Consider the following 24,148-nt stretch of genomic DNA (forward strand, 5'->3'; position numbering starts at 1 on the left):
GTTATTTCTAGCAAAAATTCCTTGCTGATGTTATAGCAAAATACAATTTTCATGTTCTTTGAAATTGTCCACATTTATCATGTACTTTTCTGTTGTACTAGATTTGGAATAAATTAAATATCTGCTCAGTTGTCTTCACTTCACATACAATTTCCAGTAGTATAACAAATTTTGAAAGAATTTGTACTGCTGTCCCAGATTCATGCATTTAAAAAACTTTTCAATAAATCAAATGTCTTCTGACTTTCAATTTACTGCTTATAGGCATGAAAAAAAAGTTAACTGGCAGTAAAATCCAATATAAATAAAGCACAAGTCTAGTCATTATTTTGTTTGATTGGTTGGTCTGGGATCATCATGTGGTAGAGAGGAGCCACAGCCTGAAACAAGCCTTTACTTTTCAAAATCTACTTTGCTCATTTGAAGACAACTTTTGATTCTTCTCCAGAAAAGAATTAAAAAAAAAAACAAAAAACATGCAGATATCTTTCTGAAACTCAGGTGTTTATTTTTTGTGCTGTCGTTTCTGCTCTATGGCTGAATTCAAAGCCTGAAGGATCAGATGCTCATTGTTCTGAATGTTGTAGCTGGTCAGTTCTATCAGCTTGTCAAACTCCTCCCCTGTGTAGGTGAAGCTGTTTAAGCAGTAGGGGGAAAAAATGGAGGAGACATCCACATTGCCCTGTGCCATCTCAGCAGGGCTGCGCTCCACACCTGACAAATAAAGAAAAATCATCAGTGGGGCACAGATATGGTTCCACCTCTCACTTTCCAGGTGGAGCACAACATTACTACTCACTCCCTTGGCATTTTCATTTCTCTCCCATGGGAGGCACAGAGGGGAGGGAGGAGACCACCCCAGACCATGTCTCCCATTCACAGCCAAAGGGCTGCCAGGTGGTGGGAGAACCATCCCATGGCTTACCAGGCTCTTTGTATTTTCTGAAGGAGTCATTCACCAGAGGGAAAAACACCACAGTTGGTGCCTCTGGGGTCTCTGTGTCTTCAAAGATGTAGCATTCCTTTAGATTTTTCTTCTCTTCTTCACTCATGTGGATTTTGGGAAATGGGATTCCCTGCTTTTGAAAGTATTTGGAGGCTTCTTCCAATGGCTGAATTCAGATAGAAAACAAGAAAAGGTCAGAAATTCTGCCAATTCCACCACTTTTCCTAATGCATCCATCAAAAGATCTTCAAAAATATTTGGGACCAAGGTTTGCTGTCAATATTTCTTCTATCCTTGTCTCTTACATGAGGTATTAAGTACTATTAACAGAACAATTCAAGACTCAGCCTCCAACTTGCACTCCTGATTGGTGTTCTACCTCCTTCTTCTCCTCACTAGCCTTTATCTCTACAAGATAGGTAAAATTACTATGGGAAGGGTGGCCTAACAGCTTAGGGTACAGAAAGATGCCTCTTCTGGAGAAAATCCTGAAACAAGTAGAATGGGCAAGAATCTGAAATAGTACAGTTTTTAAATGCAAAATTACAATTTATTTTTTTTTACTCTGCATAAAGTATTTAAAAACCTCTGTCTTATATGCCTTAGGATGGTTCTGAAAAGTGATATAAGCCAAAAGTGATCTGGGAGCAAATGTCATCTTAACTGAAACATTAATCTTGCAGGTGTGTTAGCAATTTTTGAAAGTAGGATTTTGCTTCTTGAGTCTGGTTGGCATGTATGAAAATTCTAGTCCTGAAGAATTCCTGTTTTATCCATACCTAGTAACAGGAACTATAGACCAGGTTATTAGATGGTATTTGAAAAAGCAATTATTGTCAAAGGACAATTCTTTTCCACAATTTTGAACAGCAACAAAAAAAATCTAGTTATTGTTCTAAAGACAACTGGAAAAATATTTCTTATTATACTGCACGTGGATAACTTTATATGAACATCACAAAACAACTATAATGAGTTCATCAGTGGTGGCAACTAGATAAACACTCCATGTGAATATAGCCAAATGGAGATCACAGGAGCACACAGGTATAGGAGATAGCATTTAGCTATTAGAGGGTTAATTCATACAAAATACTTAGAAATCTGATATTACTTCTGTTCTTGGGGGTTTTACCAGCATCACTTGCAAGACCTAAGCAACTGCACAGGGAGCTGTAGACCAAGGATCCTTTTCTCCCAGAATCAGTCTATTCTATATAAATTATTCTGAATCTCTAGGAGTTAAGGAGGGCTAAAAGGCAGCAGCTGTTTATCAAAGAAGAGAGAGCATTTTTCACACCAAGGTCTGTGATCCAGAAGAATAGTTTAAGTGCAGGACAACATCCACTTTCCTCTCTGGCCTCATGAGTGGTGGATAGCTGATGTCGATGTATCCTGCTGTGTCTGCCAGGCACATGAACTCTGCTGTTTCTGTCAGCTGGTTGGGGAAATGCTCTAGGACAGTATCTAAAAGGAAATATTTGTAATGGTGAGTGATTCAATGAAGAAACAGTACATCTGTTGTTTGAATAATAAGGAAAATTTAGGAAAAATGCCTCTTGGCTCTCCATTATGTTTACTTTTTTTTAAAGACCCTGACACACTACAGATGTTCAGCCTTCACATAAAAATAAAGACCTGTTCAAGGTAAAAAGAGAGTTCCTTCACTTCTCATGTTGCTATTTTTCCATCTCAGATGAGCAGTAATTTTCTTGCCCTGGAGTCAAGGAAATTCCTGAAGCTGATTTGACTGTACGAAATTTAGTTATCTTGAAACATTCATTTCCAAATGTTCATTGCCTACCTTCTCTTCACTGATGAAAACACCAACCATCTAAGAAGATAAAAAATTATATTCAAGGATGTTTACCCTTCCATATACAGAAGTTCTTGCTCTGCAGGTATTCATTGTGCAGCTGGAACCCCTTCAGGAAGTTGTAGAACTTTGAAACCATCACCCTCTCTGTCAGGATCCGCCGAATGACGCCCATGATGCCACATTCAGGGGTGACCAAGTAAGTCTCCAACTCATGTCTCCTGTCTGATGGAGAAGGCTCTTCTCCTGAAAGATAGAGGGGGTGAACAAATTGTTGCTTTGATACAGTTCTTTTCAATACTTAGTATAACAGGAGGCATCTCATATTAGCTAGGGAAAGAAGATCCTAATGAGACATTGCAACATACAAATAAATGAATGTCAAAATAGGAATAAGAAGAAAATCTATCTTCAGTAAAGTCTATTCCATGAGAAACAGAGTGGCAACAAACTTGCTAAGCCTGGAAAAAGTGATCCATTCTTTTTTAGAACTCACAGATCGATTCCCTCTGTGAAGGTTAGGGTAGGTTCAGAATCTGGACCTGTTCCTTTTAAAATTAATAAAAATTAGCTTTGGAGAAAAAAAAAAATTAAAAGCTGTCAAGAGACTGGGACATCCACAAAAAAACTGAGAAACAGGATTGTCCTAGACAGTACGTCATGAGACTGGGAAGAGAGCCAATGACTTTCTATCATGCATTTATTCACTTACTGAGCTTAGGGCTTTGCAAAACTTCCATGGAGAAAGTGATAGAAACCCATAAACCAAACTCACTAAATGTCTTTGAGCACAGATAGGACAACCAAAGCCTCTTAAAAACACATAGATTTACAACAAGATCAAAGAAAATTGAAATGGAGTGGCATGTAATTGAAGTCTTCAATACAATGTATGAAAAGCACCAGCTGCTGAGGCAGATGGAGAGCACAGCACCAAGGTGTTTGTTACAACATGGAGGTTCACCAAAGGGCCCTGGGCAAAGACAACCTGTTTAAAACCTTCAGTAGTTTTATATGGCATAAATTCAGTCTAAGAGAGATTAAGGGAAATAATATTGCTATGAATAAATTCAGAGAGGAAACCTAGTTAGATACAGCTGACAACATGAAGCCTCTGGATTTATGAAGCAACAGGTAAAACAGAAACATAACTAACCAATATCAACAGTGCTGTGTTGGGTGCACCTCAGTGAGCGCCTCTGTGTAGGATCTGATGAATGCCAGGCATCCAACAGGTTGTACGAAAAGACATTGCTCCACAGGCCTGTGCAGTGGTAGAGAACAGGGAAACTTCTTCAGAAACATTCGAATGGAAAATATCCCTTTAAAAAAAAAAATCTTTCAGCTTTGCAGGGGGTATTGGAAAGCCGCAAGGTTCTCAAATTATTACCAAAAACTGTATGAAGATTTTTTCAGTAGCTAGCATTCTGTCCACAAGGAGGAGCCTAAATAGTTTAAAACATTGTGTGAGGCCTTCAGCCTCTGTAATTCGTTGCCACTTCCAAAACAACATTTCCCATCCTATATGCAACTGTCATAAGTAAGCAAAACCATGTCATTTCTTATAAAATAAGGGTCTGGTCTACAGAATATGTCATATACAAGTGGATATTCAGTTAAAGGTTTGGAAGCTGCTCTTGGACAGTCAAGAATCAAATGGTAAGAGCACAGTCTGGGATAGTCTGCAGAAAAGTCCTCTCAATACAAGACATCTTTGCTGTCCCACTAAAATTTCTCTTTGCTGTCCTACATAAAAGAACATCTAAAAATGTCTCCAGAATGCCGAAATCTCTGAAAGTCTCTTGGTTTTGAAAAGTATCTCTTCCTCCTCAGCTCTGCCACCAGCCCCAAGAGGAACTCTACCAGAGAAAGCAGCACTGTGCTCTGCCTTGAAAATCTCTACCAGTGAAAGCTCTGCAAAAGCCATACATTGTACAGGATGCAATAACTTGAGTTGTACAATAAAATAATTATTCATCCCATAAATTATTAACAGAAATACAATTCCCTTTAAAACATGGCTTGTTTCTAGAGTGGGACAGAAATACAAGAGCCTTCTGTTTTACAGGAAGTCCTTGTAAGAATAGACTCACTTAAGAAATATTAGAAATGCATAAGCAAGAAGTCAGATTGTGGCTCTCTGGATCTACACTTAGCTGTCAAGCAGAGTTCATTTGCACATAATTACTGGCCAGTTTCTGTCAAGACAACCTCATCCCCCAGCAGCTTGAGAAGCTTCTGTCCAAACCTGCTATGAGAAGACAACTCCTCTGGTTTCTCCTGTCTTAATTTCTTCTCATTCTGTAACTCTTCTGGTTCAGTTCCCTCAGCCCTAGGAGTTACACACTGTTCCTCTATTTTAATGACTTTCAAACACTGTTGTCTCCTCAGAACTTGCTTATAATTACACAGCTACGTTGCCCTAACCTCTCCCACTGAATTTTCTTTGTACCTATATTGGCTGAAGCAAGAACTGTGAAAAGGGATGGTATCTTTTCCTAGGCTGACAGAGTTGAAAAGAGTAAACAAGCACTTATTCACCCCAGCCTTTCTCCTTGAAACATGCAGATCTTGTATCCCCATAAGCTCATCCAGTCTTTCCAGCTCTTGCCACTGCTCTTACAAAAGGCCTTTCCTCTCCCTGCAAATGACAACCTTGCTTTTATCTTTAAACTTCAAGCTGTAACTAATAGCACATTTTAATAGTAACCCAAAAGGGCATCACATGTGGTATCACTAGATGGCAACATTGCTTTGACTCTCCACCTTATCCTTTCTAAAGATGCACTTTATAGATGGCTGTGGGATCAGCAGGCTCCTGTGCCAAGGCTGAGAACAGAGCTCAGCCCAGGCTGGATGTGTTGGCTGTATTTGCTACCTGGCCACCTCGGGTATGAGCACACTACCCCACTGCTATTGAGGAGCTGCAATGGAGGACAACACACTCAGAAGAAGGCTCTATAGTCCCACCTAGCTCTGTGACCTACCTCCCACCTCTAACAGTCAGCACAGAGCACTTAGTGGAAGAGTAAAAGGAAAAGGGAAGAATGCAGGGATCTCTTCTCCAGCGTACTCTCCGGTATCTAAAGCTCCTGGATTTGGGATTTCTAGTACTGGTGGCTGCATCTGAACTACTGGGTTTCAGAGCCACCAGTGGGATTTACTTTGCATGAATTTCTCTTGCCCTCTTCAGATCCATTTCATACTCTTGGATCCTATGTTTTCTTCTGAGTCTTTTCCCTCAGACAACTCTTTTCTAAAGTCATGACATCACTAAAAGCTCTTAGCATAGCTAAGTGAGATTTAGTGCTTGTGTGACTGAGCACAGTCTTTTCTTTCTTATGCCCACCTATTGTCTCATGTTTTGAACAATATGATTCTGGACTCCTCCTGCATAATACAGACATTCACAGCTTCTCTGAGTACCAAACAAGGAATACCATGTGGTGTTGCTGTTGTTTCACTTTATAAATTAACCATTTTTTGCCTGTATCCTTGGTGTCCTGCTGTGTCTTATGCTTATTTACATGTCAAATATCTGTTTAAGAGCAGACTGACTTGTTTGCAGACAACTTTACCCCAGAGAACCAATGTACAAAGGTGTGTAGTAAAGACTTCCAGTATTAAGCAAAATTAAAACAAGAATTGCATAAAACCTGCAAAATATGTTTTTCATTTATTGCTGGATGCTACCCAATTTACTGAATTTAGAATGATAAATTTCAATTATTTATCATGGTAGCAAAATTACAAAGGATTTAGAATATTATTAAACTTGCAAAAGTATCAGCAGTTCACAAAATTACTCTAAATTGATGTATTTTGTAATAAGCTCAGTAACAAAATTGCTTTGGTGTCTAAGATCACGCCATTAATAGACAAATTTGATTTTAAGATTTTGGTTTCAAAATACAAATTCTTTTCATGTGGAACTCTGCTTCTGGTTGGTTCAAAATGAACCTAACCTCTTCAAGCAGCCCTGAAGCTTCAGGCATGAGCATCACTATTCAAGACAAAAGCAACAGTGATAGTGCAGTTTGAAATTTCCTCTCAGTACTTTTAGCCCATCTCCATTGTCTAAGGAATTCAGTCAGAGGTGAGAACAACGTGATCTACAATTGGTTTCAGTCCTGCAGGATGCAGGGCACTGGTTGTAACATGCATGGTTTGCATTATATTAAAAACAAAATACATATTTATGCAATTCAGATTTTTGCAATAGAGCACATCACCTTTCATGAAGCAGATTCGGGACTCAGGAAGCTTCTTCATCAGGCGACCCATGAAGAACTCACTGCCAAAATCCTCTGCACGAATGAAGGCACCGTATTTTAAGAACCCAACCTCGTAAGGGGTAAACTCCACCCATTCTGCAGAGACATAAAACAAATTTTTAAATCATAATCTTGTTCCTACTTTCCTGCTGGAAGGGCTATGAAAAGTTAAAAAGGCAGCTGGAGGATAAACTCTATTTGTGACCACTTCCATCTGAAGACCACAGACTGCCCTTCCTCAGGGTTAATAGTTATCATTCAGCTGGTGTCAGCCACCCACTCAGTAATGTTGTGCAGTGTTGTTCATTCAGAACTTTCCAATGACCCCCTCCAGAGAGAACATAAGTGAAGTTTACATCAAGAGGGGTCAGCCTGAGTTACCCCACAAGGGGAACTAAAGCTTGTGAGTACCTTGGCTGTCCTTAAATATCTCCCCAAGATTTCTCCTACCCCATAGAAGATAAGTTCCTCCCATAGCCTAGGCATAAAGTCTGGAAAGGGAAAAGGAAGTTACAGAGGAAAAGAAACTGTTTATAAATGCTATGGGTCAGCTGTAGAAGAGGTTGAAGTACTGATAATCCAGATAGTTTGAACACCAAATGAGCCCATTTTTGCCATCACCTTTGAACTCTGAAAGACTGTAATCTTCTTTGATGTTGAGGATCATGTAGATAGGTAGGGGATTTTGACCCTGATTCAATGCCTCTTGCTCATCTGAGAGTTTGTGGTTATTTTTCTGTGAATTGATGAATGACAAAGAGCAAAATCAAGGGACCTTCTTGGCATAGTATATGGGCTTCCAAGAGTAAAGCAAAATACATAGCTGTTTCCCTCTTAATTTTGCTATTCTCTCAACTCATTTTGTGTCCAAACATTTTTTTTAACCAAGGAGTGATCTAAACATTTAAACATCTACATAGGCTTATTTAAATACAAGTAGAGTTGTAGGACACTTTTTAAAAAAAAAAATGTTCGCCTGTTCTTCCTCGTAAAAACATACACTTCACATGGAAATTTGTTCTCACAGGAATGAACAGAGGAAAATAAACTAAGAGCATGATTCTTTAGTTAGGCACTCAGATACTCAGATACTACTTGTAGAAGGAAACATAGGTTTTCTGATCTACAGAAGCTGCTAATTATATATTAAGAGATATGTGGGGATAAAATTCTCAACAGGTTTGCAAACAACACTAAGTTGGGTGGGAGCAGCTGTTGATCTGCTGGAGGGCAGGAAGGCTCTGCAGAGGGATCTGGACAGGCTGGATCATGGGCCAAGGCCAACTGCATGAGGTTCAACAAGGCCCAGTGTCAGGTCCTGCACTTGGGTCACAACCCCAAGCAGCATTACAGGCGGGGGGAAGAGTGTCCCAGCAGAAAAGGACCTGGGGGTGCTGGTCAACAGTAGCTGAACATGTTCCAGTGTGTGTCCAGGTGATCAAGAAGGCCAATGGCATCCTGCCTGTATCAGCAATAGTAGTAGGAGCAGGGCAGTGATTGTTCCCCTGTACTCAGCACTGGTGAGGCCACACCTCACAGGCACTGTCTAGTTTGGGTCCCTTGCTACAAGAAAGGCATTGAGCTGCTGGAGCATGTCCAGCAAAGGACATGGAGCAAAGGCAATGGAGCTGGGAAAGGGTCTACAGAAAAAGTCTTACAAAGAGCAGCTAAAGGAGCTGGCATTGTGAAGCCTGGATAAAGGAGGCTCAGGGGAGACCTTATCACTCTCTACGACTTCCTGAAAGGAAGTAGTAGACAACTGAGGGTTGGTCTCTTCTTCCAAGTAACAAGTGATAAGACAAGAAGAAATGGACATTTGCTGTACCCTAAGAGGTTTAAACTGAATTTTAGGAAAAATTTCTTCACTGAAAACCTGGTCAGCATTGGAACAGGTTCCTAAAGGATGGTGGAATCACCATCTGTGAAAGTTTGAAGTCTGTGTAGATGTGGCACCTGGGGACATGAGTTAGTGGTGAACATGATAGTGATAGGGTAATGGCTGGACAGAGAGGCCTTTCCAACCTTAACAATTCTAAAACCCCTTTGCTAATCAGCAATCAGCTTCTGGATAATGCTGGGATGCTCTCAGGCATCTGTCCCTGGAGCTTCATTTTCCATACAATAGTACTCAGTAGCTGTTAGAGGAAGCATAGGAAAACACTACCCCATCGTCTAATGCTTTTTCCAGCAGAAGTCCCCAAAAATCAACACTAGAGATCTTGTATCCCTCTTGCTTTCGCAGCTTTAGCTCCTTTGCATAGTATTTCAAGCTCTCCAGGGAAAAGCAGCTGAGCTTGCACTTGGTCATGTGTCTGTGGATTTCACCAATTGGTCTTGATAGATCTTTGTGTGACCAGTCAGCACTCTGATACAAATGTGACAAAGTCCTGGGGAAAACAAAGGAAGGGCATTGTCATATGCAGAGAAACTTTCACTTTTTAGACTTAGGTCCACATCACATGAACTAGCTGAGTTTCTTTAAAAGCTTTTTTTGGGATTAATTTATTGTTGAAAAGATTTTTTGATCTAGGGAGTTGCCCAAATCAGTAGTGAAACTTGAGGACTTGAGGGGAAAAATCGTCCTTGATATAAGGTTTATGCACAAGGCTGTGATTTGCACTCTCCTCTAGGAAAGATCGTCGAGATGAAACAAAGAATCAAGGAAAATTGTAAGCAGCACCTTGGCCATTCACTGGCCTGGGCTATGTTTTCCTAATGCAGCAACAAAAAAAGCTCGAGACTGAAGCAGTACGCCTTGCTTTACAAACAAGAAGAGAACAAACACCTCACACAGCAGACTACAGAGGTGACAAGTGATGTCTTTGTTCAGGATCTCCTTACCATGTCGAACCAGACGACCCAGTGATGTATGAAATAGCATCCAGCAGACCCAGCTTTTGGAGACCCAGCAAGTTGCCTAACAGAGACGTCAGTGCCCGGGTGCCACCTCCTGTTGTCATCACTGCTACAACTGGTACCTGTTTAGTCATCAACACAGCAGGGGTAAGCAACACTTTGCTTACCAGCACAAGTGATCAGAGCTAAGTGAAATGTAGCATGTCAGTCCCACAAAAAATTCCAACATTTCACCATTTCCCCAAGCAGGGAAGAAAAAACTGAAAACTCTGTATTTTCCACAGGGAAAAAAAGCTAAACAAACCTAACTGATTTTGAGGATTTTGATCAAAGTCAAAAATTTGCAAATTTTTACATGCTGGCTTATCAAAACTTATTGTTTCAAGGAATTTCAATATTAGATTGCATTTTCCTTAGAAAAACATCTTCTCTTGAGAGGTCTATTTTGATAACTAGCAGAGCTCATCCTCTCTGTAAGTCAAGAATAATAGCTAGATTACATTTCCTACAAAGTACCTAGGGTGTATAATTGCAGTGATGAAGCCTAATTGTATGGAAATCTGAATTGTGTTACAGGAAGACAAATTTCTCTAAGAAACCCACTGAGAGAAGATAAGCCCATTGACATTTTCCACACACATTTCCAGACAATTGCGTCAAAGAAATACTCAACAGTTTCCTGATTCAAATTGAACATTTCAGATCAAAACAAAGTATTCTGATTTGGATTTACCTGATTATAAGGAAATATTATCTTTCTGGAAAATCTGAAAATAATAGTTAGAAGTACTTCCCCTAGAAATTCTTATACTTAAGAAACTACTGGGTTTTTTTTTTCATTGAAACTATTGTGCCAGTGAGAAACAATGTAAAATGTTTGTGAGCAGGAACATAATTTATAATGTCTAAAATCATGCTGTCGTATATTACCTAAAATGCCTTTGGTCCACCTGTCCTGGACAAAGTAGAAAGCACAGGTGAAAGAAACTTAACCAGCTCTCAAGTCGGTTCTTCCTTTTTCAAGTTCCTGATCACAGACCATGCTCCCTCCCTAAAGCACCAACCATCCCCACACTAGCATGGACATTAACAAATATGAACCCTGGCTCAGACAGAACAGATTAGAGAAAAAATGTTGAATGTGTTTGTTCAGTTTGAGGAACTACAGCTGAGACGATGAGCACCAGATGAGAGAGTCTATAATAAGACCCCTTCTCATCACTCAGTATTATGCACCACTTTAACTGTTAGATTTTCTCCCTCCAAAAATCTGATAAAATACCTTTATGAGGTCTTGGTGACTGAATGATCAGCTAGAACAGTCAGACTATCCAGGTCCATAATGCACAGATGAAAAAGAAACAGAGGAAAAAAATTCTAATTTATGGTATTATATTTTTTGGAGAAATGTGTATCAAGAGGGTTTAATACTATCCTGGCTCTCACATTGCTTCATCTAAAGCAGAAAATGTAGAAAAGCATTCCTCAATGCTTTACATATTGCAGTGAATATATCAGGGCTAGTTAAGGGACAATATGCAAAAAAGGCTACAAACAACATATTCCTTTTTACACAGCATTTTACAGTCCCTGTGGTCCTCCCCATACCTCATGATCTTGTAGGTCATGTTCTAAATGAAGTGCTTTTTTCAGAGCAGAGGCCACAAACTTCTTCCTTTTCTGTAGGAAATTTTTCTCCTCCATACATAAATCAAACTCCAAGCGAACATCTAAGTTTCTGGACCTCAAATAAAGGCCAGGGTTAAACAGGGTATGCACAATCACTTAAAATTAATATCTGGATGCTTGCTTACAAGTTGCAACTCTATTATTAAAATAATAGGCTTAGAAAAGCTGCTACTGCAGCTACACAAAGCACATCACAAATTGTATAGAGAAAAGACTGATGAAATGCAAAAAGTAGCAAAATCTCACAGAAATAAATATTCTTTATTACTACACTGATTTTCAAGAAGTGTCTAACACAAATACTGCAATCCATATATGGATACTATAAACAGTGGAATATTTAAGCTTTCTTGCCCCAGAACCTCCAGATTTTATAAATACAAATGCTCGGTATTGTTTACAAGCAAGGAAAGGAAGGCAAACACATCTTTTTCTAAATATATAGCTCTACAGATGTTGCAATCAGAAAACATTATTCTCCCCATCTAAACTGAACTTCTATATAGCAGCATAAGAGGAAAATTCATCTAGCACAGTTAACCACCTTGTGGACATGGGTAACGAACGTTGACTAAATACTTTCTCCCTAGTTACAGAAATAGGTAAGAAGGCAAGAAAGCATATTTTTTTTCACAGCCACAAAACCCAAAGACAGAATTTCTTACCAGTCATTTGATTTCACATGTAAATTGATTGTCTCATCCTAGGAAAAAAACAAAAACACAATATAAACACTGGAGATCATTTAATGTTCTTTCTTTACCATCAGCTCTGAAGCCCTCCTCTTTTTCTAAAAGCCACATTGAGCCACAATAATCAGAAAATAAATAAAAAAAAAGCCATAATAATCAGAAAATCCATTTAAATCTTAAAACTTCTCCAAGTCCACTTTATTTCCCGTATATTGTTTTATACTAAAGATAAAAAGAGCAGTATACAGTAAAAAACCAGCACCAGCTCTGCCAGTGTGCTCCATCCTGCCTCATCATTTGCATTTGCTCTCATCTGCATTTGTCCCTGAGGTGGCCACAGAAATCCCTTTGTCATGTGTTTGGCTGTGATTTTTTTGTTCTGTTTGGTTCATATGAAAATATACAGGTCCCTAATGTTAGGAATTGTTAGAAAGTTAAGGGTACTAAGAGTTAATATCTAAACCCCTACTTCACACTGATCTAATTAAGTCAGGCCCATTGATCTTTTGTCATTTATTCTAAGAAGTTGGTATCAATCACCTTTGCCACTGCCACTTTCTCACTGAATGGAAGTGAATCCAGAGGAATAGTGAGGGATGCATAGTAGTCATTTTTGTCTTCACTTGAAGTGCACTGAAAAATAAATTATAATAGAAAAATATTTAATGTATACACCATACAAAGGCACTGTCTCCAATTTACTTTTTTCAAATGTGGTCCCTGTCCAGCAGTTTTCAAGTTGGCATCTAATATTTGCATGTCTTAGGGGTTACAATGCTGTTTCAGAGATGAAGTTCATCAAAGATAGCGCTTTATTGAAAATACAAACTCTTTCCATATGCCTCAGTCAATGTAGAAAACCATAAGTTTTCTGAGCTTATTCAAGTTAATGACCACATACCGAGCAGAAATGAGGCTTCTCTGCTAGAGCCATGCACAGCTCTGACAGGTTGTACTTGATGTAATGGAAGTTCAGGGGCTTCAGAGGCTGCCAGAAAGACCCCAGTGACAGAATCTGGCTCTTCTCATATGATCCCTTCACTGAAAACAAGAAGTCTTTTTCTAAAAAAAGAAATCCAAACATGAAAAATATACAGAGAAGTTAATGACTATGATCCCAGAAATGGAACATTAAATAGTCTTTCAGAAGTTTATATATAAATACATATATAAATGATGCTTCAACATTGCTTAAAAGCTTCCAAACTCTATTTATCCAACAAGGGAACATTACAAGAAATAGGAGGAGAAGAAAAGCAAATTAAAAACAAATCACAAAACACCAAAAAGCTTATAAAGCTGCAGTTGATGTTTTAAAAACTCAGACATACAGGAAAATTGGACAAAATGTAAGTTGAGATAGAAATATATATTTTCTTCTACTTTACAGCACTTGTAAGATTCATTCCTCTAATTTCAAAGTCCGGTTTTTGTTAGTTAGCACAGACCCATTGTAACTGTTGGCATATTACACCCCTAACCATCCAATCCTGTGCTCTAATTGTAAGAACAAACTAGGGAAATCACCAGATAAGAAAATGACACAACAAAACAAACTAACAACCAAAAAACCCAACACAGGGATACAAAAATCCAAACAAACAAAACCAAAACAAACTAAAACAAAAAATTTAAAATAAACAAACCCCAAAGCAACCAACCAACCAAGAAAAGTCAGTTAACCATATTGTTTCTAGTTTGAAGTCTAACCTGAAGGTTCTTTTTTTGTCCATCTGTTGTCCACTAGGACTTCCAAACAGGAAATTTCACGAGACTGTAGCAGGGTGAACAATGAGAGATTAAAGTATATAAAACACTCCATGTCTGAGTCACTTCACTGCTATCTGTCTTTGGTCACCTGACAGGCTGACAAGAGAAAGACTTTGGCCCTCTGAAAATGTAATGGGTTTCAGCTGAAAGGAGAAAGGGAGAAGGGGAGAAGGGGAGAAGGGGAGAAGGAGAGGAGAGAAGGAGAGAAGGAGAAGGAGGAATCAGAGGGGCAAATGGGAGTGTGCTGAGACCTCCTGAGGGTAAACTGATGGGATGGCCAAATCACAGGGATGTCCTTGATGCCTGCTTTGGTGAAGCTGGACAGGCAAGTGCTACCTCCTCCAAGTAATGAGTTAAGGGCAGCTGAGAAAGCAACTTCCATATCATCCTGTGGAAGTGGGGACAACAGGATGGTTGTGAGGGAGTCACAAAAGAAGTTCCCCAAAGGAATGACACAGCAGCAGTAAGTCAGTGAAAGACCACTTCAGGCTTTGTCAAGGCTTGATATCAGCCTGTGGTGGTGAACAGGTCTCTGGGTATCCCAAATGACTGTGCACATTCTTTCCTAACACATCCTCCCACGGGGAGCAGCACAACAAGGATGGCTACCTGTGTTTGCCCTCCATCTCCCTCCCCTTCAGCCTTGCCTGCAGTGAGGTGTTGGGGCATTTGCCAGATTCACCAATCCTATCACTATCATGAAAACAAAGATAGAAGAGCAATAGTTTAAAATTACCACTAATACACCATTAGTCACAAGCTTTTCAGGAGGGACTGGACTGAAAGAGAAAAAAACGTGCAATCAGATGTAGTATCAACTAAATACATCCTTAAATTAACATCAAGGAATAATACCTTCCTTGAAGTTTGTCTTGTCCAGCATGGTCTCAAACATGTCACTGATTTTTAATTTTGTGAGACATTTGAAATGTGTTTTCCATTTTTTTTTTAATCATAATGGTAAACAATAGCTCTAATGAGTATGATGACTGCAATTCTTATTATCCTCCCTCTTCCAGTAAGTAATAGGATAAATTAATAACTAGAAGGATTCTTGGTAGATAAGGAATACAGAGTTTTAGCCAATATGCAACTAATTTCATGAACACCAGCCATTGCTGTCCTGCTGAGTATTTTAAACTATATTATACTAAATGCTAGCATGTGTTTGACTGCTTGCAAAGGGGCACTTCTATGGTTCCCTGTGGACATTACTCACATGCTCTCTGATGCAAACTCCACCTCTAGGATCTCCTGTGTCTGTAAAAAATAAATTTATTATAAGCATCTGAATTAATTTTCTTTCTCATTAGCTATGAGAAATTAGAAATTATTATTCTGGCTCCTGAAAGAGTTCTTCAATCGAATCAATTTTCCTTCCTGCTTGTGCTCATGCCAGGAAAATAAATTCTAACAAAGAAATTTTGTGCAATGCTGATGAAGTTTTGTATTTCCAACAAAACCTATTTGAGCAACAGAGTCAAGAAAGTGGGAAAAAAGGCAATTCTGGTGTCAGAAAAAAAAAACCTGCTAAGAGGTTTGATGAGCTAGCAAAAGCCTTCAGGATCATGTCCTTGTCTACTTTGCTGATTAAGATTTGGAAGGTTCTTCACAGAGTATATGAAGTGCATACCAAGAGGAAACAAACTCTCCTACCTGCAATTATCTTAAAAGAACTTGTTTAGGAGATAATATAAAAAAATTTATTTCTTTCCCATGACCAAGGTAGTTTTATCACTCACCTTTGGATTTAGCTGAAATATCAAGTGAACAGTTTCTCCAAGCTGGATTTTAGAAACATCAAAGAGAACAGTGAAGAGGAGGTCATCTTTAGTGACTGCATTTTCATCATAGACTTTCATCTCAAGAATATTCTGTGAACAGAGGTACAGAATTGGGATCCTATTTTGAGATCTTACAGAGACACAAGATGATGTGCTCAGCATGTTAAGGAAAACAGAGAAAGAATGGGGAGAAGTGAGAGAGCATGCACAACCTTTGCATCCACGCAGAGATGAAGAAAGATATTCTGAACCTAACACAGAGTAGGGATTGTTGCTGAGTTGTACTGCAGAGTAATTTAAATTACAAAAGCAGTAAATTACAAAAGTAGAATCACTGAATATTGAAAAACATGTTTGACCTCCAATTTGGTTTGAGGTCACCACTTTTTCCTGAATTATAGGAAACCAGCTAGTGGTCAGGACTTTGTTGGTAGAATAAAAATTTTGGATATAAGCAGCAATTAAAATACATTAAGAATGTACCATATAATTAGTTCATGGTTGCATAATTTTATCCTGTAAATTATTAAACAGATCACATGCAGATAATTACTGTAGAATCTACAGAAAGCAATATGCTTTTGTTAAATTGCACAAATCTCACTGTATAAATCCCCTCCTCTCCCTCCCCTGTCACCTGTCTGGATGGACAGGAGAGGGTAACAACCCCTCTGTGCCTGATTGGCAGCTGGACATGGGCTGGCTCAGAGATGCCTTCCAGAGTGCTGAGCAAGTGAACCTTAGCTGCTGTTTTCTCAGTGGGGCCTCCCTCAATATATTCAGCAGCTCATTTTCATGCAAATTACAGGGAGTGCTTATCTCAGATTCTTACTTATGCATCAGATTTAGCTGAAACTTGCTAAGAGGCTTGATGTTTATTAAAGACACACAGGTAGGCTCATGGTTTTATGCACAAACACATGGATAAAAGACAGTGATCACGTGAACTTTGTTGAATTAGAAGTTCATAATGTATCTCAGAAAGGTCCATACCTAAATGTGTTAAGTGATTGACTAGACAAATACACTGAAAGGAAGCCACTTCAGAATCCAAGCATTCATTTTTGACATCTATCATTCTGCAGGAAACCAGCAAGGGAGAGATGGCAAATGACCTTGAGTTTGCAATTTACTGTCAGGAGACAGAAATGCTGCTTTAAGGCCACCGATGTCAAAGTATTGCACTGTGGTCAGCCCTGTCCATGACACTTGCTAATAGAAGAACACAGTCAAGAGGCAGAGACAAGCAGCCACAGCACCTTGGTTTACAGGCCAGCCATAAATAGCCTCTAAAGGAGTATGGAAGGTGATATGCTTAAAAGCAATAGTCTGCAGTTAGGAGAAGGTAGGCTTGCACTGAAGAGCAGATCAGTTTTCCTAGCTGTGATGCTGCAATAGAATATCCTTATGTGGCTTAAATGACTGACTTACTTTCTGAGTGACCATCTGACTCACAGTCCCACTTACTCCCAGCTAGCCAAGAAGGAGTGCACAGGGTGCTGGCTGGCCAAGGGAGAGCTCTGGCTGCACCCCTGGGATGCTGTGTGGGAAGCAGCCAGGGTGTCTGGGCGGTTCACTGTTTCTGTCTCTTCTGACAGGGAATATAAGGGCAGCATCACTGGGAGCCAGGTAATGAGCAGACAGCCCTTGGCAGGGCTGTGTGCCACCAGCTCTGGGAAGGGTCACCCTCCCAGAGCTGTGGGAGTTGTGCCCACAGCACAAGCCTGGGAATCCTTTTCTAGCCAGCTGGTTGTCAGACATTCATCAAAACAGATGCCTGTCAGTGAACACTACTGCTCCTGGTGAGACAGCATAAACATGCCCAAACAGATCTTTTCTTCCACAGTGACAGTGCATTATATGCTTTTACTGAGCTCTGGCTACCATAATTTGGAAAGACAAATACCTCAGAAAAACACAAGACAGGAAAGGAGAAAATAACCAGACCAGCCGACTCTGGTTCTGCTCAGAGGGTAATGAATATAGGAATTGTAGTATGTACAGAGAAACCTGCAAGAGCCTTAACTAAACTGCTGAGCTTTGGTTGTCCCAGATGCCCAGGATATATTTTTGCAGCCTACATGCAAGCCACAAGCCACAGCCACCACCATGCTGCTATTGCCACACTGAAAATTACTCCAGCTAATGCCACATGTCTTGTCTTCTGCTGCATATTTACTGAAAGTAAACATAACATCCTGAAGAACTAGTTCAAGCAGCTTCTATGGCCAAGATATTTTTTCAGCTGTTCTGTGTGGTATTGCAGTTTTAAAAAACCTTTCAGGAAGAGCAGGTGCTCACGTGCAACAGCTGCAGATCAGTGAGTGTTTGTTCCCATGCTGCAAAGTTTGTCCCTTGCCTTTCACTTCTCTGATAAACCTGCAGGGCTTCAGGAAATTGTGCCTTACTGGCATTTTGAAATAAGCTGGAATTCTTTTAGGTTTGCAGGGAAAATGCTGGCTGTAGGCCACAGATGGGCAGACGTGAAAGCTGAAAGCTATTCCAAACAGGACCAGTACCACCTAACTGTGGAAGAAAGTCTGAGAACATGTATCATGTCAACTTCTGCAGCCAAAGGCAAGAGGGATTGTTCACTGAAGACCCTGTGGTATAGGAACATCGAGCTATTCCAAATGCTCTTTTGGAGGAGTTTGTCAATTCTTGAGAGAGCCCGAGGACTGGCCTGCTGATTTGCAACTTTAGAGAGCCCTGATCTGGCACCAGCACTAGGAAATGAACAGTGCAAGCTGTAAAGCAGAGATTGCCCCTGGTGGGAAGTAAGCTTGGTTTACTTAGCCTACCACTGATGCAAACTTCAACTGTTGCTTTGTGACTGGTTTTTTTCTGGTCATTACAAAGGAATAGTAAAAAAGCACAGCCCTGTGATGCTTTCACTACCTAGATCATATGTATCTTTTACACTATTCAATTTACTCTGAAATTTTCACATTGATTTTCACAAAAACAGTGATTAAAAAAGGAAAAGAAAAAGGGAAAAGTGACAGAACACTATAGGAATGGTTACGAAATATCTTGGTTATTTTTTACATATCAGAAAAATAAACTTAATTTTGCTGCTACATTCTATTCCAAATCCCCTTACCCATATCCTTGTAGTGCTTCACACATATTTATTTCTATTTTTATTTTGCCCTACATATTGATCACACAATGAATCTCTGCCCCAAAAAAAAAAGAAAATGCACTCTGCATCTTACCTTTACTTGGCTCTGGATCCTGAAGCAAAATGTTTCATTCCACACTGGATCTTTGCAGTTCTTAATGGTTTTGGTCCGGACAGTCTCCGGGGAAGCAGTGGGCAAGGACAGACTTACATAGCAATCAGTTTGGCTAACTGCATTTGAAAAGATATGTTGTAAATAACAAATTACTACAAATATCTCAATGCATAGCCTTATAGCACTGAATGTGTACAGCAAATTGAAAAAAGGAGGTGTTTCAATAACTTTTTTCACAGCTCTTTATTCAAAACCATTCACTGCTATTTGTTACCTCCTGCAAGTATGAGCTCAGGTCATGAGTGGAGATTCAAAGAAACTACTGCAATAAAGACAACTGGAAAGAAAAGAGTACACAGAGCTAGTTTGACTTAACAACCTGTTATTGGTATGTACCTTGTTGGTTGCAAGTCAAGAGGTTTCTGTGATGTAGGAAAAAAAACACCTATGCATTTTAAGAGAACCTTTTTCAAAAGTAAAATACTTTTTGAACCACCTGTCCCACCTGGTCTGCTGCCCCCACATATCTGCAATCCAGTCCATGTAATGAGCTGACTGTCTCACCCAACATGTGATCACATCCCTTCACCATGAAAAACAATATGCAAAAATGGCAGTGCACTTTATCTTACTGTGATTTAAACTCTGAGCCCTGATTGAGAAGGAAATTCTAATTTCTGGGAAAGGTAGTAATTTCACAAAGGGTTGCACAGTGAGCTACAAGTATGGCATTAAATCTTAATACACAGTAGTTGCTTTGGGTTTGTTTTGTCTCAAGACCTGTCTGGGTGGGCACAACTATCACAGAATCATCAAATGGCCTGGATTGGAAGGGATCCTAAGGATCATTTAGTTCCAACCCCCTGCTGTGGGCAGGGGCACCTCCCACTAGACCAGGTTGCTCTGTGTGCTGGAGACTGCCACATGGTGTGGATGAAGTGTCTCCTGTGGGTTGCCAGTTTTCAGGTGAGAGTTGAGTGATTGTTTATCTGAGCAACTAACTTTCTCTTTGTGTGTCAGTCTGATATATGTGGAGTATTTGGTGGTGTTAGGGATCCTTCTGATAATCCTGAGACAATTAATTTTAAGCAGGGACTAATGCAGTGCACTTGCTCCTAAGAGCATAAAAGTGTTGATGCCTCATGAGCCTGCGACAAACCAAGATCCTGACAGTATAGTGAAGAATGGTGGGGCTCAGTCTCTACACTGTCATCCCTCTTCCAGCCCTCCCATTTTGAACCAATCTGCTGTCCTTTCTAGGGAATTGACATTTCTTTTGTCTGCCAGGCAACTACAGCTGTCTCCAATGTCTCCAGCTCTAAGAGCTTGTCGTGTATTCACAGTATAGCTCAGACTTGGGTATGGTAACAGGCAGTTTGGTGCTGTGGGATACATGCTGAGAGGCAGCATGACCAATTGAGTAATTTGCTGGAAAAGGTCTCATGACATGTTGGTTCCAGTCCCAGCTCTGTCAGACTGCTAAGTCACTCTGAGCAACTCATTTAAATTTATCTTCCTTCTTCATCTGCACTTTCCCACCAATAACACAGTGATAAATATCCTTTCCACAATTGCAATCTGCTTGGATGTGACCCAGGAAAAGAGTCCGATCAGTAATTATATTATTGTTTCTCTACCAGTCTCTTGGTTCTCCTTCCACATTTTCTTTAAACTTGTGAATAGGTGTTGCTTAAAGCAATTTGTGCAATCAGGGTATGTATGATTTATATTCCAAGTCTTCTGATACTGTCTGAATATGAAACATCTTCCAGTTTTTCAACATGCACTTGATTGTTTCCCCCTTACTGCCCATAGTAGGTAAGAAATTACTTTAACATTGCAAGAATGTTAAAAATATCCTAATATTACATACAAGATTTTGAAACATCTGCATTTACAAATTTAAAATGTAGAGTATATGCAATACACCTGTTGATAACAATTTATTGGCAATGAAACTATTTCTTTAGCTGTCTCTCACATACTATTTTCAAAAACTCTTTCACTGATTTTTAACATTTGAAAAAGATCATACTAACTTTGCACAGTGACTTTCTCAGATGGTGCCAGAGGAGTAGGGTGTTTCTTCAGCCACTGTATCTGCAATTTATGCACTAATGATGTATGTGTGTTTTAGAGAATTTATTCATTTATGGTCTGGGATATCTCTTTGTTGTACATACGAGCTATGACTCCTGGTTTAGAAGAAAGGCATTCATTATTTTCAGAGTATCAAAGAAGTGCTGAACTTGTGACTTACACTCTTCTATCTAGATAAAGCTGTGGTAGGTTCAGCTCTTAATCCCCTCTGAACACAACAAACCTATACCAATCTGAGAGTTTTGTCTAGTCTTTAGCAAGGTTGCTCATCCTTAATAAGAGCAAAAATTAGAGTCCCACAATCTGATGATCCACATTTAACACCAACTAGGTTAGCAGCCAGTGAGTCCCAACATAGCCTAAGATAAGAATGTAGATAGAGACAAAGAAATTTGACTTTGAAAACAAGCAATTAAAGGCAAGCTACTGCATGAAGAATAACAAATTATACCCCAGAATTAAATGTTGCAGGATGCATCTGACAATTTACATGTACAATACAAATTTAATTACATTTTGGACCAGATCCCACATACACAATGATAAACATAAGTGCAGGTGATGAGATTTAGCACTGAGATCCTTTTGCATACACTTTTAGCCCTGGAGAGGAATGTGTGGATGATCACTCAGTGTCTTCCATGTTGCATTCTCTTCCACTCTTTTCCTCCCTCCACCATAAAATACTTTAACTCTTACCAGCTATTAAACATACCCAAATTGAAGAGAATTAATTTAGGCAGCCTGGCATATGAGAAAGAGCTGAAGGACTTGAGTTTGCTAATTAAACAATAACAAAAAGGTATAATCAAGTCTTAATGTCCAAATGATTAATACAAAGAGGATAATGATCTGTGTCTCTGTGTGAACAGAGACAAAAGCTAGAAGGCTGCTTCAGCTCTTAGAAGATTAGCTCTAGCAAGAGAGATTTTGTAAATTTTTCAGTTAACTCATTTGAAACTGAACTAGTACCCAGATATGTATGAAACAGTGACAGACAAGCTAAATTTCATCCTGCTTCAAGAGCTGAGGATCAGCCCAGGTAAACCTATAAGGTGTCATATGGAAATGCTGCCATGTAACGTCCATGTTTATGCTGGAAGGCAGAAAACAGGATAATCATGTCACGTCAGTTATAGTCCATGGAAAACAACTAAGCCATTTCCCTCCCAGGATTGACTCTTAGGGAAAGAAGTGATAGGACAGCTTTGTATGATATACCAGCCCAAGAGATCAATTACCAGATAGCTGTGTGCTGTCTCCAAACCAACTACAAACCTCCATCTTTGACACATATGAAATAAGACTCTTAAGTTCCTGGGAAGAGTTGCCACCTTTTCATTCTAAACAATGTCTGAGGAACAAGGTCTAAATCCATATATAGACAGCTGTGCAAACTATCACAGCCATGTCAAATCTAGCCTCTTTACTTTGCATTGGCCTCCCACATAATTGCAAATCAATCTGAGTTCTTGGTCCTTATCTTGGTCCTTATCAGTGTCCTCTGTTCAGCCAAAAGGTTGCCCAAAGCTCCAGAGACCATCACTGATAAAGGACCACAAGCTCTGAGAATCTTGCCTGTGGGCAAGGCTTTCCCTGGCACTACTCCAGGTGTTCAAAACCTCCACAGTGACCAAGACATACCTCAGGCCTTACTGCACTGTGCTTTTATCATACCAATCACCTCAGCAGGTTCATCTACATCCTTGGTAAGGATGCTAAGAGAGACAGATGCATAAAACAAAACACGTCTCTGCTCAGAGGGCAGAGAAAGAATGAATTGCTAATGACATACCAGTCACATAATGCATAACTGGATAAGCTGCAGATACTGCTGGTTTTGATGAAACCAGAACAACCAGGACAGGTACTGGGGTGGATAAAATCTATTTGGATTCAATGAAAAAAAAAAGTATTTAAATATATTTTTCATAACAAAATATCAAACATGAGAAGTTGTACCTTAGCCCTGTGTCTTGGTTCCAGCCAGAAGAGGGTTAATTTTTGCAGTAGCCAAGAGGGGGCATGGCCAGGACCCAGATGTTGTTGCTAGGAGAGGGTGGGGGAGGGTGTCTCTTCATTAATATTGTTGCTGTTACTGCTTCCTTTCTTATCTCATTGCTGTTTCAGTAAATTGTTCTTAGCTTAACCCATAATCTTTACCTTTTTTTTACTCCAATTCTTCTCTCCAGCCCACCTAGCAGGAGAAGCAAGTGGCACTTTGTTGGGAGAGTCTTAGTGGGAGCATTAAATTGAGAAGTACCATTCCTAAACCACGACATCCCATCAAACAAATACCTCAAAAAATCTTGAAGCAATTCCTGTAATGAGTAAACCTTTGTTATCAATCTTCCATTGTAATAACTGAATTATCAATATCTGTTATGTAGTAATTCTTTGAATATCCAAATACCACCTAATAGTACTGTCAACACAGGTTTGTTGATATTCAATTTGTGGTTAATGTTTAGTGTCAAGCTAAGTATACTTCAGTCTTAATACACAATTATGCAACAGTAAGCAGGATATAAAGTAAAATATGGTCTTTATCAAGGCTGATCAAAAATTCCAAGGTACAATATCTTTAAAGAAGACGTGGGAGACTATAAGCATGGGAAAAGGCAATGCTCAGCTCATTTTCTTAAATGGTGAGAAGGCGTTACTCAGCTCAGCCCAAGGAAATGTGTAAACAGAAATCCTATTCAGAAATATAAGAACATGCTGCTTCATAATTATCTGTTTTCTAAGTGCAGACTAGAAAGGTACTTCCTGAGCAGAATCTGCCACTGCCTTTTAACTCTGCAGGCCAAATGGCAGAGGAAGAATGGAGGATCTTGAATCACTACATGGATCTGTGTCCTCTCAAGGCACCATGTTGTTCTACATTGCTGCCATCACCACCTACTCTTTCCATTCTTTCTTCTTCACCCAGCCTTCTCCCTTGCTCATTTCCATTGCCTCCACCCTTTTCAAACGTGTTTT

At 39.5% G+C, this 24,148-nt stretch overlaps 1 protein-coding gene across 1 annotated transcript in view; it reads right to left on the bottom strand.

Annotated features, from left to right (window-relative positions):
• Nucleotides 1–490: 490 nt before the first annotated feature.
• The window catches only part of LOC130254295 (cytosolic phospholipase A2 epsilon-like), a 31,072-nt gene continuing 7,414 nt past the window's right edge, over nt 491–24,148 (bottom strand). The window contains 20 exon segments of the mRNA XM_056493678.1: nt 491–714; nt 926–1,112; nt 2,247–2,413; nt 2,817–3,008; nt 3,919–4,026; nt 6,995–7,132; nt 7,658–7,772; nt 9,201–9,423; nt 9,878–10,014; nt 11,501–11,636; nt 12,247–12,284; nt 12,814–12,906; nt 13,175–13,335; nt 13,984–14,047; nt 14,780–14,822; nt 15,263–15,303; nt 15,786–15,917; nt 19,046–19,182; nt 22,408–22,477; nt 22,479–22,534. Coding sequence (XP_056349653.1) covers nt 506–714; nt 926–1,112; nt 2,247–2,413; nt 2,817–3,008; nt 3,919–4,026; nt 6,995–7,132; nt 7,658–7,772; nt 9,201–9,423; nt 9,878–10,014; nt 11,501–11,636; nt 12,247–12,284; nt 12,814–12,906; nt 13,175–13,335; nt 13,984–14,047; nt 14,780–14,822; nt 15,263–15,303; nt 15,786–15,917; nt 19,046–19,182; nt 22,408–22,477; nt 22,479–22,534 — 2,447 coding nt within the window. The 3' untranslated portion in view covers nt 491–505.

Source organism: Oenanthe melanoleuca, chromosome 5 (assembly GCF_029582105.1).
Source record: "Oenanthe melanoleuca isolate GR-GAL-2019-014 chromosome 5, OMel1.0, whole genome shotgun sequence".
Taxonomy (NCBI): domain Eukaryota; kingdom Metazoa; phylum Chordata; class Aves; order Passeriformes; family Muscicapidae; genus Oenanthe; species Oenanthe melanoleuca.